The sequence below is a fragment of the Acromyrmex echinatior genome, chromosome 2 (genome assembly GCF_024713525.1).
Source record: "Acromyrmex echinatior isolate Ae372 chromosome 2, ASM2471352v2, whole genome shotgun sequence".
In the NCBI taxonomy this organism is placed as follows: Eukaryota; Metazoa; Arthropoda; class Insecta; order Hymenoptera; family Formicidae; genus Acromyrmex; species Acromyrmex echinatior.
The window spans coordinates 22,328,523-22,353,332 of record NC_141853.1 but is presented as its reverse complement, the minus strand read 5'-3'; the positions used below and the strand labels follow the sequence as shown (position 1 = coordinate 22,353,332).

The 24,810-nt window shown below is 28.2% G+C and overlaps 3 protein-coding genes across 3 annotated transcripts; all 3 read right to left on the bottom strand.

Annotated features, from left to right (window-relative positions):
- Positions 1–438: 438 nt before the first annotated feature.
- LOC105150959 (green-sensitive opsin) lies at positions 439–12,666 on the bottom strand. The gene is made up of 6 exons (XM_087402978.1): positions 10,044–12,666; positions 4,731–4,825; positions 3,634–3,744; positions 1,300–1,559; positions 1,111–1,226; positions 439–737 (listed from the first exon to the last, which is right to left on the bottom strand). Exons 1-6 carry the CDS (start codon positions 10,233–10,235, stop codon positions 555–557), a joined length of 957 nt encoding a protein of 318 aa, XP_087259104.1. The 5' UTR covers positions 10,236–12,666; the 3' UTR covers positions 439–554.
- A 1,100-nt stretch (positions 12,667–13,766) lies between these two features.
- On the bottom strand, positions 13,767–15,435 carry Prosalpha7 (proteasome alpha7 subunit). Its single transcript, XM_011064379.2, has 4 exons — positions 15,294–15,435; positions 15,119–15,201; positions 14,326–14,717; positions 13,767–14,114 (listed from the first exon to the last, which is right to left on the bottom strand). Exons 1-4 carry the CDS (start codon positions 15,312–15,314, stop codon positions 13,846–13,848), a joined length of 765 nt encoding a protein of 254 aa, XP_011062681.1. The 5' UTR covers positions 15,315–15,435; the 3' UTR covers positions 13,767–13,845.
- A 1,917-nt stretch (positions 15,436–17,352) lies between these two features.
- LOC105150963 (hypothetical protein) lies at positions 17,353–21,264 on the bottom strand. The gene is made up of 4 exons (XM_011064377.2): positions 19,486–21,264; positions 18,857–18,965; positions 18,495–18,648; positions 17,353–17,500 (listed from the first exon to the last, which is right to left on the bottom strand). The coding sequence occupies exons 1-4, from the start codon at positions 19,657–19,659 to the stop codon at positions 17,356–17,358; spliced, it is 582 nt and encodes a 193-aa protein (XP_011062679.1). The 5' UTR covers positions 19,660–21,264; the 3' UTR covers positions 17,353–17,355.
- Positions 21,265–24,810: the final 3,546 nt, after the last annotated feature.

Genomic DNA, 24,810 nt, shown 5'->3' with positions numbered 1-24,810 from the left:
AACTACAAATAAAATATTCAGAATCATAAGAAAATTATGCTTATTAAAATTTTAATCAAATTAATAACAATTTTAAATGTTAAGGAGATCAATGTGTCGGGTATGTTTGTGACATATATATATATTAGGTGTTGGAATTAATTCGTAGCGTTTTTAATGAAAGAATGTTATTTATTTCACATGAGCATTAAAAAATACATTAATGAAAGTACTTCCCATCACTTGTAAAACGCTACGAATTAATTCCAACACCTAATATTATATATATACCCGATCTAGCTCACGTCAGATTAATTGAAATAAGAAAGAGCAAAGAGAAGAAAGTATATAAAAGAAATGATTTTTACCGAGCTACTGTTCTTCAATAGTTGAAAATAAACAATGAAGTAATGTACATTGTTGGTCCTTTAGGAATATGTTTTTCCCCATTGTAGTGTCTTTATTTCTTTTTTTACTCTATTTTTAAGAATTGTTAGGCCACGCGTAGCAACATATTTATTATGTCTTTTTATTAAACTTGGTCGAAGTGTACTCATTCTAAATGTACTTCACTTTTATTTTGTTTGAAGTTCACTTCCATGCTGTTGCTTACTTTTAGCTTTATTTCCATTGATGGAAAACATTTTCTTCCAAGTGGGGAACTGGGCAGTCATACTCGCGTATATAATTGGATTGTAGCAAATAGAAGATTTCGCAAGAAGCGCCGGCAGCACCGCTAAGATATGAGAAGTTTGTACCTGCAATCATACATGTGGGAATCACCTTTCATAAGCCGTAATACCTATAATTCTTCACAGCTTGTTGTAAATAGAAAGACATGAAATTTATCGAGTTATTGAGAGGCTATCAGCCTGTCAATCATTAGATTCTGATATGGATAATCAATCACGAGGAAATTGACCTCGTTGCTTGAATATAAACATTTTACTGCTTGAGTATGTATGTTGTAATACTGTCTCTTGTTATTTATTTGTCACGCGATGGATTATCGATTCCGACATATAAATTATAATTTAGAATAATTAATCGATAATTAATTAAAAACCAATTTTATAACAGCTGCTTTAAGATCTTTAAAACATTGGATGTCTTGTGATTGAGAATACCTACGTAAAAATATTGAGTTGCGAGTGCAAGAACGGCATATGGCGACCAAGCAATTAGAAAAGCAAGAATCATTAAGTATACCATCTTAGTGACTTTCTTTTCCCGTCTATTTCTTCCACCTGGAACAAATAAATAGTCAAGGACAATAATAATGTCAACAAGAATAAATTAGAAGTCTCACCTAAGACTCACCTACTCTTTTTCCTATTTTCCTTAAAGTCTTTATTATGCCGTAATAGCTGCTGACAATTATCGTGACAGGAAGAAAGAATCCAACAATAAATAAAAATCCAATGTAAGTGTCATTGTGCGTATCAGGATCGTGTATCTCCCAGGATACGCTGCAGGATATGTTACCTGCTTCTGGGCCATAAATCCCCCAATTGAAAAACGGCGGTAACGATAAGGAGAGCGCATACATCCAAACCAAAATCGCCAATATATAAGCATGCCTGTAACAATTAATTTCTTAAGGTATTTTATTTAAGGCAATTTACGAGAAATATTAACTATTATTCAAAATTATATCGCTAATTTAATGGTATAAAGGAAGTAAATAAAACAAGTGAAAAGTGGAAACATTGTGAATAGAGAAAAGTGAAGTTTTTCTGTTTTAGTGTTTTTTTCTAGAGTTTTTTTCCACGAAAGCAGAAAGTGTTAGCGTATAAAGTATTAACGTACTAGAAGAAATTTGATTATATAACATTGCAATGATGCACATAATTGTGTAAGATATAAAATATAAATCAATATTAAGTTTCTGATAATTAGGTACTACAAAAATTATATTTTATACTTGAATAATGAAGGAAAAATTCTTGGATCTTCTTCGAATAACAACTCCGATTTTAATTTAAAAGATAAATTAATAACTGTTTGTTAAATAATATTAAAAAAAAAGAATTTGTAAATTTAGAATATATTCATCGTCTAATATTTTTTTCTTCTGTAACAAAAGCTTTTGATACAATTTTTTTAAAAATACTAATTTTTATAATAAATACTTCGGTAAATTATAGCCAAAATTAAAACTTTAAACTATTGAAGTTTAATTAAAATTATACACACGATTAAAAAACTCATATCTTAATTTTTCAATTTTGATTTCTTTATTTAACATTTTATTGTCAATTTAATATGTTTCATAAATTGATTATATATAACCAATATTTTTCTTATTAATCTCAATTATTTGTTTTTTCTTATAATTTTGAATTCATCATATGTTTTAGTTGAAACATGAATACATACTGATGATTACTACTTTATAAACAGTGATTATATCGAGTGTTAGTTATTTTATAATACGAAATTCTACCTCGTTAGTTAACTCATGATGAAAATATTCTAAATGTTAACTTATTAGTAAAATCACGGATTTACTATTAAAGCGAATTGAAAGTCCGCGCTTTTGCTCGCTTATACTATCACTTTTTCGTGCGTAAAAAAGGATTCTATTGAGGAACAAGAGGATCAATTTTAAGCCATCGTTAATTGCGAAGGTCTGAGAAATAAATGACGTGAAAACAGAGACCATGATATTACATTTTTTATATCAAAAGATGATGTCCTTACTCTGTACTAAATGAAAGACGTAATACTGTAATATCGGTTGGTGATCGAAGTGACTTACGCTTAATATTGCTTAACATTACATGCAAGTCACTTTAAGAAAATTAGATTCTGTGAAGAAAATAAAGCAACAGGTTTCACAATATAATACTATTTAATCCTAACATTCTTTTATCATTTAAACATGTTTTATTACTTGTCCGTCTTCCGTGCATGCGATGGGAGAAATGGGAGAGTGTGATACAATTGTAAACTCCATTGCAAACTCGTGCAAATTACATTTTAAAAGTGTTAATGATCTCGTAGATGTGATGAGTAACATCACTTCCCGGAGAATGTTCCGATGAAAGTGTGCGAGAAAGTCGAGGAATGCGCAAGTTAATCATTTCTCTATTGGCAACTTTTGTATTATGATCATTACGTATCATCGTGAAAAGGAAAAAATTATTTTTCGGAAGTGAAACTTAATGAGTAGAGCAAAAGTGCTGTTTTTTTTTTACTAAAGACGTACGTTTCTTATAATAATCATAAATTTATAGAAATTCATCTAATTTTTCAGAACGTGTTAAAGATAAATTGATCAGATAAGTAAGACAAATATACATATATACACTGTCAAAAATAAAATGTTAATTTTAACTTACAGTATAATGGACTTTCTGAGACATGCGAAAATGTTAAATTAACACAAAAATATTATATTATATAATTATATAATTTTAACATTTTTGCATACTCAGAAAATCCGCTATATGACTGTAAGTTAAATTAACATTTTATTTTTTACAGTATATAAAGTAAGTGAACACGACCGAGAAATTATATTTTTGTGTGTGTGTGTGTGTGTGTGTGTGTGTGTGTGTATGTATATGTGTTTGCTCATATATAATTTTTATACATGTAGTTTTGTTCACTGAAAAGTGTGCATGGAAGAGAAATCGACAATCTTTTTACCTTATCGATAGTGTCTTCATCGGGCATGTGACTAATAGGAATCTCTCCATTGCCATCACTGTCAGATTACCAATACTGGCAAATCCCATTGTAGTCATGAACCACGCGTACCTAAAGTTAGAAAATTGATTTGATTTTTGTAATTAAAAGAGTGAAGAATATGATTTAAGTAAATTGAGAATATTCTACAAAGCAGATTATTTGTGAATTTCTTGAAATATTTACTTGTTTACGTTTTTTATAACTTTTATAATGACTTGACGAGATGCATGTTATTAAACTCTGTTACTGCTTATATAAGCTTTTCAGAAGCCAAACTAATTATTTCTATTTTTATGAATTTTTTCAATCATCATACTCAGAGCGTTGATTAATATATAATTTCATAAATTTTCTTTATTTTCTGCTTTATTTCTATTTAATGTTGATCAATTAGTTTGACTTGCGACAGATATATATATAATACTATTCATTTTATTTTCCGATATATTTAAATGATACTGAAATATTATGTGTTAATAAATTTATTTCTATTGTTTTATACATAACAAAAAAAAGTTACGTTTTAAGAATAAGCTTAAAATATTTTGAATTATTTCAATCTTGCAAAATAATTGTCTCAAGATATAGGGAAATTTTTAAGACTTAGTATTGAGAATATTCGGTGGGTATGATGTAATGAAGCTCATTTAATAGTCCATAGAACGTCTAAGACAAGTTTCTGAACTATAATTAGGTAATCCTTACAATATTCCGCTCAGTTAACGGTTCTTAAAACATTCATAGGACATCTTTGTGCTATTTGAGATGTTTATGCGCAAACTCTCGAGACTCTGTCTTTATCTGTGGGTGCAATTCACTTAACGTTGCAAGTACTTCGAAGCATTCTTTGATTGATCAATTCATAAAATTCTTTCTTCTGATTAATCAACAAAACATTTGTAGCGTTGAACGAATCGCATCCAGTAGATTTAATTATCAAGATAAAATTATATATTTCTTTATGTATTACATATTTCTTACATATTTCTTTTTACGTAAAGAAATATTACATATTTCTTTATGTAATAATGATTAAATAATAATGAGATGTATACCATAGACACACTTCGTGACTCCAAAACCATTCACCTGCAATGGCCGATGTCATTGTGAATGGATTTCCCAGTGCAGCAACTAAGAAATCTCCAATCTGTAAACATATATAAAGTAAACATATCAAGCATTACAATATGCTGTTTATTTTATATATATATATATATATATATATAAATCAAATAACATAAACAATTAATAAAGTATAATTATGCACTTAGAGCCGGTATTGATGAGGTAAGTTAGATACGTTGCTATTTTCATGTCATATAAATACACATTACTTATATAATATGTTAACAAACAACACACATATTGGATTCTTAGACTACGTTCCAAAACTATACTTTGAGTAAAAGAATTAATTCATGAGCGACTCATAATCGATTCTTATATTTCGAAATTATCTTAACTTAAGTAATATTTTAAAATTATATAAATATATTTTAGCACCAAAACACTACCGTGTTTTCAGATATCACAAACCCGTATTTACTATTAAAAAGAAAAAGAAAAATTAGAGCCGCGTATTAATGTATTCTTAAGATAGATTTTGAAATAAGAACCGACCCATAAATTAACTCTTTTATTCAGACTAAAGTTTTAGAACGTAGTCATAATATCTAATATCTAATTATATAAGGTCGGTGTGCAGAAATATATCTTGTATATTTAAACAAGATTTCGCTATAGTAGTCGAGAACTGACTACTTTTCAAAGTTATCAGAAGTTAGCTCCCATTGCGTTTTATCAAGCGGTGTAAAACTTTTATTTCACGTTGCTCGAAGAGTAACCACTGGAATATACCACTCTATAGCAAAGAATTGCTCTATAGAAAGTTCAAAACAAATAGGAAAACACGAATTTTATTAAATATTTTCAAATAAAGGATAATTAAAATTAGAAAAACAAATTATCATTAGAGTATCAAAATTTATAATATTAAAAACTCTTATTGTATCACTTTACAAGATACAATATATAAGAATAATTGAAATAGGGCCATTATTATTATAAAGAGTTGTTGTAATTAGTGGAACAAATGTATTAGTATAAAAATTGCATACTTTAACGTCACAGTCATAATGATATAGGCTGTTAATTGTTTATATCATTATGACTGTGAGACATTAAAGTGTGGTCATATATTTTTTATATGCACTAATTACCGTGTAGACTCTTTATTGCTCTATTTCAATTATTCTTGTAAATTAAAATTAGATTTAAAGGTAATAATAAACAAAGTCAATCTCAATTTTTTAAGAAATGTTCCGTATTCTTTTTCTAAAATAAAAAACATGTTTTTATGTTAGATTAATAGCTTTTTATAATTTCATAATTTTACGACTTTTTAAGTTCTTAAACAATTTATTTATAAGAGCGTTATTTATTACTAGACAATAATTTAACAACATTATAATTATAGGATTAAAACAGATTTATATTCTATAACTGAAAATTTTGAGTAAATTCATAAATTACAGGAAAATATACATACAGCGTTTGATATCCAAAATCTATTACAGTTCTCAATAACATAGCATTTTTCTCATATTCTTATCATTAATAAAGTATCACGTTTTATTCTCATTATCAATTCACCGTGTGACATCGTTAAAAAAATTCTTAGCTAAATGATGAAACACAGCCAACTGTCACATAAACCTAACTGTTTTATCCTTATTTCCTAACTAGGAGCGACTTGACATTTCGAAACATGTTCTTCTAATGCTTAAAATGTCTGCTTAAGTAAAAAGTCTCGTATTAATTACCTGCGATTATTTCAGCAGAAAATTGCGTAATAGAGAAAATTGCTAATTAGATAGAAAACTTAATACTCTTTCGAAAATCAATCGGAAAAGACGTAATATATGAAAGTACCTTTTGTTCGATATATTTGCAATTTTGTAACATTATATTTTATACAAAATTGGTTAAGTTTGCAAATAATAAATTAATAATTTTAGATTTAATAATACGTATAAATAATTATATCGTGGAAATATATTAAACTTGTAGTAAACTTGAATTTAAAAAAATTATTTAAAGCTAGCTTCACAGGAGCTGCTCTTATATTTAAGATTGTCTTAAGTATAATTTTAAGTAGATGTTATATAAGCCAATCATAACATTTTAAGATACTGCCTAAGAAAATTTCAAAATAAGAAATTATGAATATCGATCTTAGAATTAAAGTAATAAGTAGGATAACTCCGGCAAACATCTGAAATTTACACCGCAGAAAAAATAAAATGGAAGTAATTTTTCTGCAACTATTCTGTTACATGTTATATTAGTATTGTGTTATGATTTTAGCTTCTTACTATTAATATTAATGAAATTATTGTGAGTTGAATCGATATTTGTCACTGTAATAAGTAACGCCATCATAAATTATAATCCACATAAAATGATTACTGTAGGGCGTGTAAAAGACTTAATTATTTCATGATACATAGTGTAGTGGAATAGTAAAGCATGTTGTATAAAATACAAGTGCTTTGCTTTCATATTCTTTGTTTAGTTTGTCTTGTATATTCCACCTGTTTGGGATATACGGCATTTTTAGCGGGATTTATGTCCAAAGCATATAAAATGCGCAGATTGAATTTAGTGCACTAAATGCAATAAAATATGCTTTATATAAAATATGTACCTCATGTTATAACACTTGTAATATATGTAGAAAGATTGTAATTATTATTTATTATTTTCTATACATATTTACCATTTTCTTATTCCTTAATAAAACTTTATAAATATATTTTATAAGTTATTGTGTCATTTTATATCTTATTGTATGTATTATTTTATGTATTATTTGTAAATTTTTCATAAGCTGTACATACCCCTCCCCCCCCTCCCCTTATGAGTAACCATATATCCTATCCCTTATGGGATATACGGGATATACAAAAATATAAGAGTTTCAAAAAGTTTATTTTTTAATATGAAAAATATTAGGTGTTGGAATTAATTCGTAGCGTTTTACAAGTGATGGGAAGTACTTTCATTAATGTATTTTTTAATGCTCATGTGAAATAAATAACATTCTTTCATTAAAAACGCTACGAATTAATTCCAACACCTAATAAATATTTCGGATTTCTAATATTTTTTTCACAGTAGTAGACAGTATAAAGTTTTTACTGATATAGTTCGTTTATTTTATAAATATAGTAAATAATACTTAATAAATTAAGTTTTTAGGTGCGGCGTATATACCGGAGTTACCCTAATATTTTCGAAAAGATACATTTTTATAGTTTTTTTATCTTAAATATTAACAATTTTTTTAAATCTTCTTTTTCAAATAAATAATATGTATTTACTTAATATAAATTACTTATCTAAATATTTATATATCATAATTATGCAGTGTATATAAAACATGAATGTAAAAACATGTTTTAAAAATATTGTTTAAATATTTATATTGTACTGTGATAATTATTTACTGATAATATTATTCCCAAACTCAACTTTATTAATCCATATTATATTTTGCTTAATCAATGTAGATTTATTTTAATTCCATTTCCTCACAGCAAGGTTATTTATTTTTCCTTAGTAAACTTATTTTATCTTGTCTTAGTAAACTTAGATATCTCTGTTTACAAAGAGTTAATATTGATACTTTTATTATTTATTTTTTAATATAATTCTGCTTTGATAGCTTTACTAAATATTCTAATTGTACTGTCATATTTATAAATCAAACACCTAATCTTTATATTTTTGTATGATTTTTTACAAGCCTCATGGAATATTATAAATAATTATATAATAAAATTTTACTAACTTCAATAAATTACCCAAATATAACTTTAAAATAATTAAGTATTTGAAAATTTCATTGCTGGAATAAAATTATCATATAAAAAGTAATTTCAAATCTCATACTTAAGAATTTACAGGTCATTCTAGTTTGATTTTAAAATTTAAGGCAAAGAGGGGGAGAAAGAGATAAAATAACGATATCTCCTTCCGTATTTTCTCAGAAAAATGTCGCAACTTTATAAAAAATACATACGAATGAAAGATAACTTATAGATTTAGATAACCTGTATTATAACTATAAAATTGAAATATTCTTCTATTTCTAATACGAAAAGTGAAAATTGACTAATTCGTCTGTTTAGTTAGATGAGTCGAGTTATTGCCATAATGTATTATCATGCTCCATAATGTTATATTGTAATTTCTATTATAGAATGAACAATCAAATTTCTCTCGTAAACTGTATCTGCAGTATGTATCAAACTAGATTACAAATTAAATTGGTGTTAATTTTACTAATTTACGAATGCAAATGACGAAGAAATCCATCCATTTTCATACTGCTTATAATGCCAAGAGTTAAACATCTGTTACCATTTTTGAATTGCCATGGGGCAATACGTACTTTCGCAACACATTGCCGTATGTGAAAATAGAGCAGCGATTTTAATTACAGAATGGACGTCATTATTTTTGTAAACTCTGCTATACTATGGAGTACATTTTTTTTCCATAGACTGGCCTGGAAAATGTAGGAACAATGCAAAAGCATATTTTGTTCTTTATTATAAATTTATTAAAAATCAAGATTCTGAAACTTTCATAAGATTTTCTTATTAAGCTCGAGAATATTCATAGTTTAAGTTAATAAAGCTCCATCTAATTGTTCATTTATTTATTTCAGTTCAATATAAATTTGATGTAAAAATATATTTATGTGTGTTAAATTACATGTCTTAAAATATTGACTCAAATTTCTTAGAGAAAGCTAAATGTAAATTTGATAGAAACATTGCCAAACATATCGCTATTAACGATTTTGACTATTCTTTTTTAAGATATTACGAATGTAATATATTGTAGAAAAATTATGGAATTTAAAAGAAACGTAAGAAATTGCCAAAGGTGAATATCATTAAAGTCGCACTTTGATATTTGTAAAAATCATTCGATAGATTCAAACTTTCTCTAAGTTCTATTTTTGTTAGAAGAAACAGAAAATTTCACAATTTTGTAGTCATAACACAGAAGTGTGTCATAAATCTACGAAGTTACCTTTCATTTATGTATTTTTTTAAAAAGTTATAACATCGATCTTTTCGATAGAGATAATTAATTTCCATTTTAATCAGAAACCATTCAGAAAAATTTAATTATGAAATAGCTTATTAAATAACTTATTTGATGTTACTTAAACTTATATGTAGATTATATGTAGATTATATGTAGATTATTTAAATTATTTGTATAAGTTGTATTTTGAGAAAGCTAATAAAATTATTCAATCACTCATTATATAAATAAAAAATACTCACGACCATGTTGACGAGGACCACGTTGTTGGGCGTCCACAGTACATTGGCGTTCTTGACGACCGTTATTATGACCAGAAGATTCAAGGAAAAACCAAAAAAACCGATAAAGCCTAGGGCGATCGCTGCGAAAATATAGATACCGGTTGGTGATTGTTCCTCGACACTGAGGTTCAACGACATATTTCTTATCATTGTATAGGACTTCCGGTGTCAATCTCTGGCGAACGGAAACTTCACTCCACAGTAGGGAGAAGAACGAAGCTTGGTTTGACGAAATAACAGTATGATCAACGCGTTTGCATCGTTGGAAGTAAGTAAAAAAAACTCAGGGGAGACGAGCGATGACGAACGTGGCGTGTCTGTCGCAGTCGCATTAATTAAAACCAGTGGCTGAGTTTCAAAGTCAACCCTTATATAAAGCTCGTTCTAAGCCGCTCCCGCCACGCACCCCTCCTAGTCACTAGTCCGGCGGAAACCAACCCCCAACGTGAAAAAACAGGATCATGCGCGTAGATCAATCGAATCCTTACTATCAGGGGCGGCGAAGTAAAATTTTTCAATACAGTTCCCGAGGATAGATTAAGGGAGAGGAGGGGGGGGGGGAGAGGGGATAAATATATTTTCTTACATACATATCTTCTCTACATGGCAAAAGTAGCCGCTCTAATTTTATTTCTGTTAATAAAATTATTAACGAGCTCCTCCATATTTAACTTATCGATTATTTCTCGATAAATGTACAATGTCGCAATATGATTTAAACGTTTTTGTTTAATTGTCAATCGAAGATAACTTTTTCAAGGTCTTATATAAGAAAATGATCTTTCATTCGAACAAGTTGATATAGAAATCGTTAAAAGAAAGCAAATAAATTTTACGTATTCTATAAAAATCTGATCTCGGAATTGTCATGTAAAAATTGTACTATATCCTTCAAGCAATGCAGTGGCATTTTTCGTATATTTGAAATTTCTAAATTTCTCCCCGACCAAATATCATACAGATATGAAATTCAGTATATGAAATTCCATACATTGAAATCATTCACTGTATTTGGAGCACCATATTGGAATCGTCGTCCATGCTTACTATATGTTCTAACACTGTTTTTTTGATAATTAATAGGATTTACTTTGATGCGATTTTATCAATGTTCACAATGTCCTCGAAGCCGATTCTTGAACTTTAACAGTTTTAAATTTAACAGTTTAAAAGTTTTAATTCGTATATCATCGCCTTTTAATTTTAATTGATGTTGGAGAAACGAAATTTAATTACTATCAGAGTAATTAGATCAGTTTATATTAACTTTACTTTAATTATTTCCATTAATTTAACTAATATTTCCACAAAATTTAGTCACCTTAAGCGAAATTAACTAATTATAGATGTATCTGCAATTTTAGTTAATTGGATCAAGATTAAAATTAAACTATAGAAACGGGCATTAGAACTAGAAAAAACAAAGATTAAAACTGAATTTAAAGTCTAACATCAGTAAAGCCTGTAATCTTTTCTATACGTCAATCGGCTAGAAAGAATTTTAATTTTGATCAAAGATCCAAAGTCTACGTTATCTGCGGAATATATTTTTCCGTTTGTGTTTACGTATACAATTTAACTTGATACCATTGTGTAGTATCGTAGTCATTGTGCAGACAATTGCGCGTCTTCATGCAGATGAAATTCTACCTATTTTGCTCGAGTTACAAGACATGACATCTTGCAAAATAATAGTTATTTTCTGCGGAAGAACGCAACATTCTTTGATTCTCCGCGTGTGTAAACTATTTGGCAATTCATCGACATATCATAAGATACATCTTTCATTCCTTTCTTTTCCTTGTAAAAAATTAAAGTCTTAAAGAACAGTTAAAAGACTTATGTATGTAATATACGGAATTAGTATCAATGATGCCCAATAATACAACAAATAAGAAATAAAAAACAAAAAAATTCCAGATTGGTTAAGATCATTTCTCACTTCGATTCAAAACGATTCAATTTTAAAAGATTTTTTTATAACAAAAATTTCAATAAAATTTAGATGCTTAAGTTCTCATTAATAAATAATTGTCTCAAATAAAAAAAAATTTTTTAAACAAGTGGCGATCTGGAGATAGAGGAAAAAATGTCGTTCGTTATCCATTATACTAGCTCAACCATTGTTGTAAAGAGATTACATTCGTTAATCGTATATCACGATGATAAAGGTTGTTACAATTTTTGCGAATTCCTGGATTAAATTGCATCAGTCATACATGAAAGAACAAAATCTCGCATATAAATTCATGTTTTATACTGTTGTCGTTTTTTTTAAATGAAATTTCACAACGTGTTCGTTACGTATAACAATCGTACCTTTTATCGAAACAGTAAGCCGATTCGTATATAACTATATTTCAATCTACGTTGAAGATTAAAAAGGCAGTTGCGAAAATGATTCATGTTATCAATAAAGAACTTGTGTAATAATCATTTTGATTCCTTTGAAAATATTCCGCAATTGATTAAAGAATTAAGTAAAATAATGTATTATTAAACTAGGCTTTTTTAAATGTTATTATTATAATAAAGAAAGGATATATTTTTTAAAGTGTAGCATTTAAGTAGCAATATATTTAAAATCTTTAAAAAAATTCTTTAATATAGGAAATATCAGATAAAATATTAAAAAAAAGAAGGTGAAATGTAGTAAATATAATAGTATATTGATTATATATGTATTATATATTAATGATAATAATATATATTATATTATAATAAATTAAATATATATTATCATTTAGCGTTAAATAATTTTTTATATGCATAATATATTTTAAAAATTAAAGAAGATATATATATATATATATATATATTCTTTATTTAAGGGAGATACTAAACAACTTAGATTGCTAGTCGCCGGTCAAGTAAAAGTAGTTCAATTAAACTTACTACATGTATTACGATTCTAAATTTTGTAGGAAAATATCTTGCATAACAAAATACTTAAACTTAATTCTGAAGTTAATTCTAGAATCATAAATATCGTAAATACGCACTAAATTTACAATAGTTTATGATTCTAGGATTAACTGAAAATAAGCAAATTGCAATACGTTTGGAAGTAAAAACTTCCAGATTAACAAATAAGCTTTAAAACGAGATTAATGCATAGCTTGTGCAAGAGATTCGTTGTCTGTGAATCCTCGATTAACGTATGCCTCAATTTTTTAAGAGAATGAGATTGGAGATTTAAAGATTAGAATTATTAGGTGAATGATAAGTGAATGATCAGTTTTGGAAATGCATATTTCATTCCACATTTTAAAATAGGTTTTAAAATAAGTCTAATTCTCTAAAGTGAACGTTAAGTAATAGTGTTTTCTCTTGGGATATACTGGGTGCAGCCTTGCACCGCACAGTTGCGTGTAAGCACTACACTCAGTTACACTGCACTAGAGTGGTACACACCATGGTGTACATTACTTCATTATTACGCTAAAACCCTGTTCTCGCTTGATTTCCATTTTCAAATATCACACTGGCTCTACACCATCTCAAAGAGACAGTGTAGCAAAACCTTATTTCGTGCATAAAATTTGCAGTACATCATAGCTGTGGAAATACAGTACACTGTCTGAGTGTTGTTAATGGGCGATTGCAGCTAAGAGAAAACGCTATAAGAGATAAATCCCTTTTCACAACAAATTATAATAAGATCAAAAGAAGTCACAGGTCTTTAGTGTGTTATTAAGGTTATATTTAATATTATCGCTTACAATATAAAGAATTTTCACGGCAGTATTTATATATCATTTTACATATCCTCTGTATCACTGTCCGAATCTTCTGCCATTGCCTGTCGTGCCTTTGTTTCGGCTTCAGCTTTTAAATCTGCCGGCACACGTTGATGAATTCCTTTAGTATGTGCACCAACCCAACTCATTTCCAATTCGAATTGTTTATCTTTAAGTTCATCATGAACAAGGTAGATAATACGAGCAGCTTCTTTAACTAAATCTTTACAAGTCATTTCTGATAATTTCAATTTTTCAATTTCTGTCTTAGCTGACTGTTTTGCTTTACCTGTGGATAATATGCGCAAAACATCAATTTCTGTCAATGGCTATTCATAGTCCACTTTTGTTTCAAGATCATTTTAAGTAACATCTTATAATGTTAATACTGCTTTGTGATTGATTTAAAATATTCTAAGATTTTACTTAAGTCTTGAATATAAGAACTAACTTTGAATATAGTCTACATTCCATCTTTTTTTAAAACAGACTTCACTTACCTACTGCACAGCCATAATAACCATATGATACTCCCGATGGATCAATCATATATAATATTGGACCATCTGTCTCATAAGCACTGAGCAGAACAGAGCAACCATATGGACGTACAGCAGAATACAAGGTATATGCATGCATATACATAGAAACTCTTTCGTTTAAATACTTTAATGGAATACCGACTCCGTATTGGGACCTGTAACTAGCAGCCTCTGATCTCGCAGTCTCTGCGATCTGTCTCGCATCCGATATTATACCAGAGACTGCCATACCAACGTGTTCATCTATGTTAAATATTCGTTTATTAGCACCTGGTTCATAGAGCTTCGATGTTACTATCTTTTCGATAGCAAATACTACGCCATCCTTCCCTCGTAAACCAATAACTGTCCTGCAACAAAGCGTGATCACATATACATAGACTGATATTTATAACAGAATTTTATGTTTAAAACTATTTTAATTATAAGTTTAAGATGAATCAATCAGAAACTTATATTCATAGTTAATTCTTATATTAAAACTGTCTTAAGTATAGTCTTAAGATATCATAAGCCAAAGAGATCTGTTTGTTATCATCAAGATATTACTTAAGATGATCTTGATACTATAATAACGTACTATGAATGCCTACAAATGAAATGTAAGCATACGTGCATGTATTCTTTCTTATTAATATTTTAGTTATTCTACATGTCATATCGATTTTCAGTAGGACATTATTGTGCGCGAATATTACTCCGATCGATGTTTATATAAGAATTCATGAGGAACAAGATGAGAGAAACTCACCCTCCATTTTCTACGGCTTTATGCGCGTATTCCACTTGAAATACACGTCCGTCCGGCGAAAATTGCGAGGCGGACAAGTCATACTGGAATAAAAATGAGGTTAGGATTTTGAATGTCAACCGTATTAACGTGACATTTTGCGATCGTGTATTGAACAATGTGCGGGAATACTCACTCCTGTGCCTATAGAACTCATCTTTCAGAGAAAACGTATAAGAAGCAACGTTAACAGTCGAAAAATGAAAAATTGTTTATGCGTTCGACGCGGTGACCAGGCGAAAATCAAACCAGTCAGTACCTACGCTAATTCACCCGTCACTGTCGCACGTCGCACCGCGTCTCGCATACGTCACCGCGACTTTGAGGTTAGGTTAGGTTAGGCAGCTGCGCGCTTCTAGCGTCACTTGGTGGCAGAAATTGCAAGGAAATCTACGTGGCGCCAGCGGCGCACGGCGCAATAACGAAAAGGAAGTTGTGAATTTGTCTTCAACAAAGATTGTTACAATTTTTAATACAATGACACAAATATAATAGAAGAAACCCACCATGGTCACAAATTATTTCAGTTGTGTATGTACATACATGGAGTGGTAAGTGAGATTCTCCGTCAAGTCTATCCACAATTTCTTTTTGTAGTATCGCTAGTCTCAATTTTTCAAAGGTAAGCAGCATTACGGACACTGCTGAACACTGCAGCTTGTTCTTGCATAAAAATGGAGCTCTGCGTAATTATATATTCGATTTATCTATAAATTATTGAGAGTTGTTTGAATTAAGAGAATATTTGTGTCTCAAATAATGGTTGCATTCGGATTTGTTATTAAATATAAGCATATGCAGGATGAATACTAAAAGATTTTAAGAGATGGTATTCCTCACAAAAATTCAAGACGAAAACTTGATACCATATATCCAAAATGGCATATCAAAGATACAGGGTATTAAAGGAAAAATTTTATTTTTTCTAAAAATTTTGAAAACTATTTGAATTATTTTGAAATTTCATTGTATGTTTAAAGGATAAACTGCTTATTTAAGGGATAAACCGCTGAAGATAAACTGCGATATACGATTTGTTGAAGCATTAATTACTGCATGGACATTATTTAAGAAAATTATAAGAATATTATAAGCGGTATGAAATTATGCATTACTGGCATTGATGGGCTTATAGGATATTAATAGGCATTACTTGGATATTACATGGGCATTAGTGTATATAATTTTGATCAGCGATTTACCTCTTAGTTTCATGTAACTCCAATGGTTTTCAAAATTTTTTAACACCTTGTATCTTTAAAATTATAAACTATTCAAGATATATAATCATATAAAGTTTTCGTCTTAAATTTGTGTGACAAATCACTTTTTAAAATATTTTATTAGCATATACCTTGTATAGCTAGACTTAAATAATTAACTGATCGAATCATCGTTGATCGACGTTGATAACATTAATCAAAATCTACATCAATTCGACCAATAATTTCTGGATGGGTTATAATTATGTGGTATATTAAATTTATGTAAATGCAAATTACAAACTGTTTTCATACTGACCATATTGAATCACATTAATTATATTATCTATATTGTTAATTATGCATGATAATTCTATTTAATTCTATATATTTAATTACTTCTATTTAATAATTCAGTAATATATTAGAGTTAATAATATAAATTAATAACGATATATATATATATGTATGTATGTATGTAAATATATGTATATGTGTGTGTATATATATATATATATATATATATATATATATATATATATACTTATAGCAATAATCAATCAAATTAAATGATTTTCTTAACATATTTTTTAGAAATTTATAAAAGATGTTATCAAATAAAAATAATTTTTTGTATAAATACTTAATAATAGCGCATATAAGATGCACGAAAGATTGTATAATGATTTTTTAAATTTTATATTTTCTCTCTGTGTAATCAAAGCTATAAAATGCAATTTATAACTCTAAAAATAATCTTTATTTTCTTATAATTTCTTAATAAATGATAATGTTTTTACCATTTTTCGTATAAGTTATTCCATTATCGAACAAGTATAATCCCAATTATGGCAATAAAAAAAATAATTTTTGCAAAAGATTAATAATCCTAAAAAATATATGTTCATATAAAATATTATTATATTTTGTTGTGCGATTTATATAGCTTATCTAAGAAAAAATAAGAATTGGAATGTTTGATAAATATTTATAACATTATCGTTTTTCACTTTGTAAGAAATTATTTAAGTTCTCTTTTTTGCAGCTGTATTCTGGTGGACATTCCTCGATATTGCCATATTCAATCGCCTTCCGGAATTCTGCAATTGTCTTCTCATAATTGGATTCTACAGGTAAGCTTCTGCGGAAATGCAAATTTTACATACAGAATATTCGCTGCTTTATTTTCGCAGCAATGTTGTGCATTATTTTCTATTTGATTTTCCATGAATATGATATTTCTTTTCCAAAATATTTAATTTTAAATATTAAACAACTTCTGATTTAAGAGGGGTGGAGGGAGCATATACTCAAAAGAATGAAAAAGATGTCTATTTTTACGAATTTTTTTTCGAAAACTATTAACTTTACTCAAATAGGTTTTGATCAATATACACTTATATTAGTGAATGTTATATAAAACTTTTAATAAAAAAATATTAGCAAATAACACTGACACAGCTGTTAGCTCTAAAGCAATAATAGTTTACGATAGCTATCGTAGCTTTCATATATTATAGTTTATTTGAAATAAAAAATCTAAAAAGTTTCTGAAAAATATATTAATAATCTTTGTCGCAGGAATTTTTTTAGAATCATTTTTCTTTATATAATTAAAGAATAAACAATTTTTTATGAAAAATTGCATCTTTAAATTCTGAAATTTGCCATTTTGTCAAAATTGATGTCTAAAATTGTTTAGGTCTTGACAAGATTTATTAATATATTTTAAAAACTTATTGGGTTTTAAACAAACTGTGTGTGTGAAAGCTATGATGGTGACTATAAACCGCTATTGTTATTGGTTGTAATACTGCCGGCTTTATTTGTTAATATTTTTAATTAAAAATTTTATGTGATACTCACTAATATATATATATATATATATAAATATTGGTTAAAATGCTGTTTAAGTAACATTAATAGTTCTCACAAAAAATTCGTAAAAATAGACATATTTTTAATCCCTCTTTAAAAAGTGTTTAAGTGTTTTTCATGTTTATCGATAGTAAAGTGATCAATAGTAAAGATTATGATTTTGAAAAACATAAAAGTACCGAGTACTTTTTTTTATATATCACACAATATTTAATTTCTAATTTTTTATAATTTTTTTTAATATCTTGTATACATACTGCGGCATTAACTTCATTGTTTGCAAGAGCATTTCTGCTGCGCCGAGATATTCTCTCGCAATATGTGGCTCTTCGCAAGCTGCTCTATATAAACAGGTATCACCGATCAGATACCCAAGAGCTAATGCAAGCTCACCCTCTGATACAATATTTTCTGAAATTAATACAAAGTTATAATTAAAAACAATTATAATTTTGAATTTTGCTACGCATATTCGCTGACCTTTTATTCCAAAGAGCCGCGGCAACATATTAGTATTGCATACAATGTAGTCTACTATTTTTAATTATTACTATTATTATTAACGAAAAATATATTCAAATGAGTATTAACGATTTATACATATACATTTCGAAATTACCGTCTTCTAATTCACGTCCTTTATAACCATGTCCTATGTAGCCAGCGCCGAACACAACTGCTTTAAGCACCAAAAGTAATAGCAAATTCGAGAGATTTAAAGTCAGCACCTGTAATATTACAATTACGTTTTAATTTAATTGTGATTAGTTTATTATCAAATGTTCTCGTGAGATATAATTTGATTTTGAAATAAATAATGTAAAATCCATCTTAAGCCAGATAGATAATACACGATTTTATTATACTATACCTTATCTGTAAACATCAACTAACAACTGTAAAGCATAATTTATATTATTGAATAAAAAATTATGATATTGATCTAATGTTACTTGACGTTTACTGGGTCTGAACTTCAATTTAATAAAATACTTATTTAATTTAAATTTGACACTGATATTGAAAAAACATTATTTTCCATTCTTTACACATTTATTATCAGGAGCTTCCTAAGCAGAACAATAAGTCATTATGATGTTAAAATGACTTTAAAATGATTATTAAAAGTTATTTTTCAATCATTTCCGATTCATTTTTTTAATATCATTTTGATATTATTGTGACTTATTCTGCTTGGGTAATTATATTTTCATAATTTCTTATATAATGATGCATAATTTTTATTACCTGACTGCTGGTCGTCGATCTTTGCACTAATTCCTTTGCGATCTCAGCCAGCATAGACCCAGTATATTTTTTATCATTAGTTTTTTTGTAAGGCTCTCGAATGTCGACTGTATGAGCGCATACACCGTAGGTTACTAGTGCGATTAACACAAATACTCTCGCATTAATTATCATTTTTCTTGATGATATACGTTGCAATTAACAATTCAACAGATAATCGTAAATCTTAATTATCGCTTAAATTGCTACTATTATTTCTAATTTATTCCGGAGAAATGTAGAATTTCTTTGTTCTTTCGCGATATCTCAGGTTAGTTATATTTTGAATTAACTAATATCTTGGATTTTCGAAATATATGCTTTATCAAAGTACTAACGAAATGTTAAACTAAACCTTTAACTCAAACTTTTAAAGTCGAAATAACGTCGCGGTCTGCATGGAAGTGTACTTTTATATTAGACGCGCACATTGCTCTCCCGGTAAAGCATGAAGTCTTTTTATCTGCGTCTATCTGCGTTTGCAGTTAGTAACTGTCATCTTCTGATTTTCTCCATTGTGACGGTAAACCACGCAATCGTTAATGACACTCATTAGTCACTCTCCAGCTCTTCGCCGCATTCGACGTGCACTTTCCTTGTGGGTTGACGGAAATAAGCGGTGAAAGCACGTCACTTGTAAACTTTTACTCGAATAAAATATCCAACAGTTAAAATTAAACCATGCACTCGTGTGAATTCGTTCGAGCAATTGATCATTTTAATGATCCCTTTGTTGCATTTTTTGATAGAATTAATATTATTAGCACTTGTTAGGCAATCGGACGTTTGATTCTTGGAGCGAAAATTCGCGCAATTACTACTCCGTGAATATTTACAACGCTCTTGCAAAACATCATTATTACGAATTTAAAATGTTGAAATATATTTGTTAAAAGTATTAAAAGTGAGAAGCACCACTCGTAAACTTTGATATTTTTACGGAAAAATTTCGGTAATATAGAACAAAATTGAGCAAAATGATAGGAGAAGCGATGGAGCGATCATCTTCGTGGATCGTCTAGGTTGGAACTGCGAATTATCGATCGAATATTTGCGACAGTAGAATTCGCGAGCTTCGTATATCAGAACTCTGTTTTGTTATATTCTCGAAACACTCCCAGAGAACTATCATTTTTTCTCGTAGACAGAATACTTAATTTACGAACTTGTAACATGAACTGTTGGGCGTAATCACAGGGTCTATAGACTCTTTCATTAAATATGCATCAGCAGTGTGCACTTTACGTGAGTAATTCGTCTATGGCAGATCAAGTTGCTCAAATATGCACCCGCCCTAGACGAACAGTCGGAACGGAAAAACAAGCCGGCAAAAAAAAACGAGGAAAATGTTGAGGGAAAATAAAGTTTTCGCTGCATACTTAATGTGAGATCCGAGCTCCTGCGAAGCCCATTAATAGTCGCCGCCGTGCCCTGCTATTTTCGTTTCGTCACGTCCTCTCATATATCTTCCTTTCCGTATAATGCACCTCCTCCTACATTTCTTATTCATTGCGGTCGTCTCTGCGCACGTGTAGAAATTACAGAATTTGCATATTATGTTTTGAGGGATCGTTTTTTTTATATGCAATGATATGCTTTAATGTGAAGTAATATTGCTTTGATCGCTCGATAGATTTCCAGTACCAGAATAGAATAAAAATTCAAATTAACTCCGGATTGTAAAACACAAATATAACGCAATGAGATGATATTGTCTATAGGTACAACATTATACAATTGAACAGAATAATATTAGCACATTAAAATACATTTATAAACGTTATAATTAAATTCTTTACCTTTAGCTCTTTGTAAAAATTGAAAATTATTGGAGTAAAACAATGAGGAGATATTTTAGTACTACATATTTACGTATAATGTGATAATAATTATTCGATTATTTTAACGATTTTTTCTATTTGTACATTGAAACGACAAAACAAATTGCAATTTTAGCATAAATAGAATTAGAAGCTGAATTAGAAGTTTTTAGTTTAGAATTTTTATCATTATTAATTTTTTTATGTAAATAAATATGTCCTTTTTATCAAAAATAACATAATTTTATTAATAGACATGTCACTTATGAATTACTGTTTCGAATTCAAATTACTGTTACTTCATTTAAAACTATTCATTGCGTAGATACAGAACATGTACATAAATGATTGATCTCTTTAGAACCTAAAAATCGATATCGATTTTCTGTCTTTTAAAGTTTTTCAAATTACTCATAATGCTATGATCAATATAATTGTATATTTTTTGTTAAAAAAACTATTAGACTGAGAACTATTTTTTTTATTCTGATATCAGAATAAAACATTAAAAATTTTTTTGATTTGTTTTATTCTGATATCAGAATAAAACATTAAAAATTTTTTTATAATACAAATTAAAGATATGCATGCGTTTATATGTACAAGTAGAAGAATATATAAATATGAGATTAAATAATTAAATATATTTCACACATGTAATATATAAATCTAAAATTAATTTCATTGATTGAATTCATTGATTGATTTAGTTTATTCAAAGAGATCGAGAAATAAAATTGATTCGATTATGATATTTTATGATTTCGTACCTCCCCCCCCCTCTCCCCCTCTTTATTATATAAAACTCTCGGTTGAAAAAATAGAATGGCCGGTGATGATGTATAATGGCGATCGAGCTCGACACATGATGATCATTAGTGATCTTGTTTCACGCTGACAAGTTGTAGCAACTGCATATGCCGCGTATGCTATTTTCGTACTTTGGAATGTCAGATTCAAAGGATTCCAAAGGAAACATGAGTCATAGAACTGTAACTAACTGCAAAATGAGGATACGGCACTATAAATATGAAACTGCAATCAGAAGCTCTGTAACGCGAACATCAAATTCTCTCCAAAGTGCTATAATATATACTTCGAATATTTTTTTGCTGAATACGATGGCATTGATAGAATTTGAGTAACACATCAGGATTTTGAGTAAATTTTTAAATAAATTTTATGTAGTACCTAAAAAAGTACAATTTAAGACCTTTCAAATTAATTTTTTTTTAAATTTAGATATCGTAAATTTTATTTGGAAACGAGTTTTTGTTTTGTAGTAAAAAATGTCATTTTATCTCAATTTACTTTAAAAAACCTGACACGAAAATTCTGTTAATGGTATTCTGTTTAGCGTAAAAAAAATCTTCGAAGTCTGTAATATGGCATTTTGAAGAGAATTTGATCTTTTGATCTGTTATATCATGACATAGATTGATTTTATCTTTCTAAATGATTTTTTAATACATTTGAGGAAAATAATTAATTAATTAAAACTATCTAAAAAGAAAATTATTATAAAGAAGAAACAAAAATATTATATGAAAAAAACACGTATTTTGGTCTCGCTTATTAACACTCAAGGCGTCATGCAGATTGCCTTAACACGAAAGCGTGTACCATAGTTAATGACTACACAATTCTGAAATACATAATCATCAATGTAACGAAGCAAATAGGTTTGCTTTCTAGGATACTGTTTAGCACAGAGAATTTTAATATCTAATTCGTCTATTAAACTAACAACATATTTTATTGGTTGATTAAGATAATAATATTCACTGATATAAAATAAATTTCATATTTGTCTGAAAATTGAATCTTGTCCTTAGAAATATAATCCAAAATATACCTAGTTTCAACTACATATCGAATGGCATCGATATATCATATAGGATTTTTGTCAATAAATTAATCAATAAATTACTAAAATTTATATTTATCTGAAAATTTAATCTTGTGCTTGGAATTATGATCTAATATATACGTAGTTTTGGTAATGTATCATTACGACTATCAGAATTTAAATCAATAAATAGATCAATAAATTATCTCCCACATATCACAGAGAGTTAAAAAAATTTAGAAAGAATTTAATTGTATGTCACTAATTTTGAGTTTATTTTCAGATTCAAAAAGAATTCTTTTTCTAAAAAGTTCTAAAAAAATTCTTTTTGTACTTGAAAATGAACTTAAAATTTATGACATACGACTGAAGTCTTTTTGAACTCTCTGTGCTATGTGGACAATATTTATATTTGTTTCAAAATTTAATAATTTCTTGTTCTTATGGTAATATGATGCAAGATATACAGTTTCGGTAAAATATTGGGATTTAAATCAATAAATAAATTAATAAATTATCGATATTTATATTTACATGAAAATTTAATCTTGTTTTTGAAAGTATAATCTAAGATATATACATATATATTATATAATATATATAATTTCGGCAACATAATATTGTTATGTTAAAATATTGGGATTATGTCAATCGTTAAATGAATAAATTACCAATGTTTATATATTTGCCTGAAAATTAAATCTTATTCTTGAAAATATAATCCAAGATACATATATATTTTCGGCAATATAGTATCGATATATTAAAATATCGGGATTTATGGAAATATATCTATCAATAAGATATGTATATTCATTGTATTACCTTGACAAGTTTTTCGCCAATGTTAACAGTATGCATACAATTGTAGCAATATGTAAATCACGTAAATCAGCAGGAAAACGAATTTAATGATGAATACTTTGTCCTTTCGAATATCATTGAAGAGTCGTAACGATAGTCCCGATTTATTTCCCTTTTTCCCTTTTTTTTTATTTTTACGGATTATATCTCTCCTTTCTTCGTAGCTTACACGCCTGTAAATACTGAAAATAAAGTTGTAACAAGCATCTGTCTCAGAATACATTATGTTGAATTATGAAAGAATCTTCGATCGTTTCTAGAAATCTTATGGAAAACAGCACTGTCAAGACAAGTGAAATGAAATTTCTTTTATAAACGTTTTTATTTTTCGCGATTTATATTTTCATAACATTTCTAAAATCTTTTGAAATAACTTTATTATTGCTCACTTGCTTAAATAGAATATCAGAAATAGGATAATTATTTGCTGAAAATTTCAAGTATCTCTCAGTAATGCATAATAATTGTCCATTTCGAGCTTTCTGTGTTACTTCTTGCTTGACTGATCTCACCTGTTGAAATATTCAGGCATTCTCACGATATTTTCTCTTCGTCTGGAATTCCGTCTTTTTACAGACGCACAGATTTGTCAGTTTGCGACGTAGATTCAAAAACTACACGAAAAGAATTATTTTGAAAAAATATTTAAAAATTTAGCTAGATACAGATCTGAGAATAATTTTGTTGTCTTATCAAAATGATTACATCACACATGTATTATCCAAAAACGAAACATAAGAAGTCTTAGGTCCG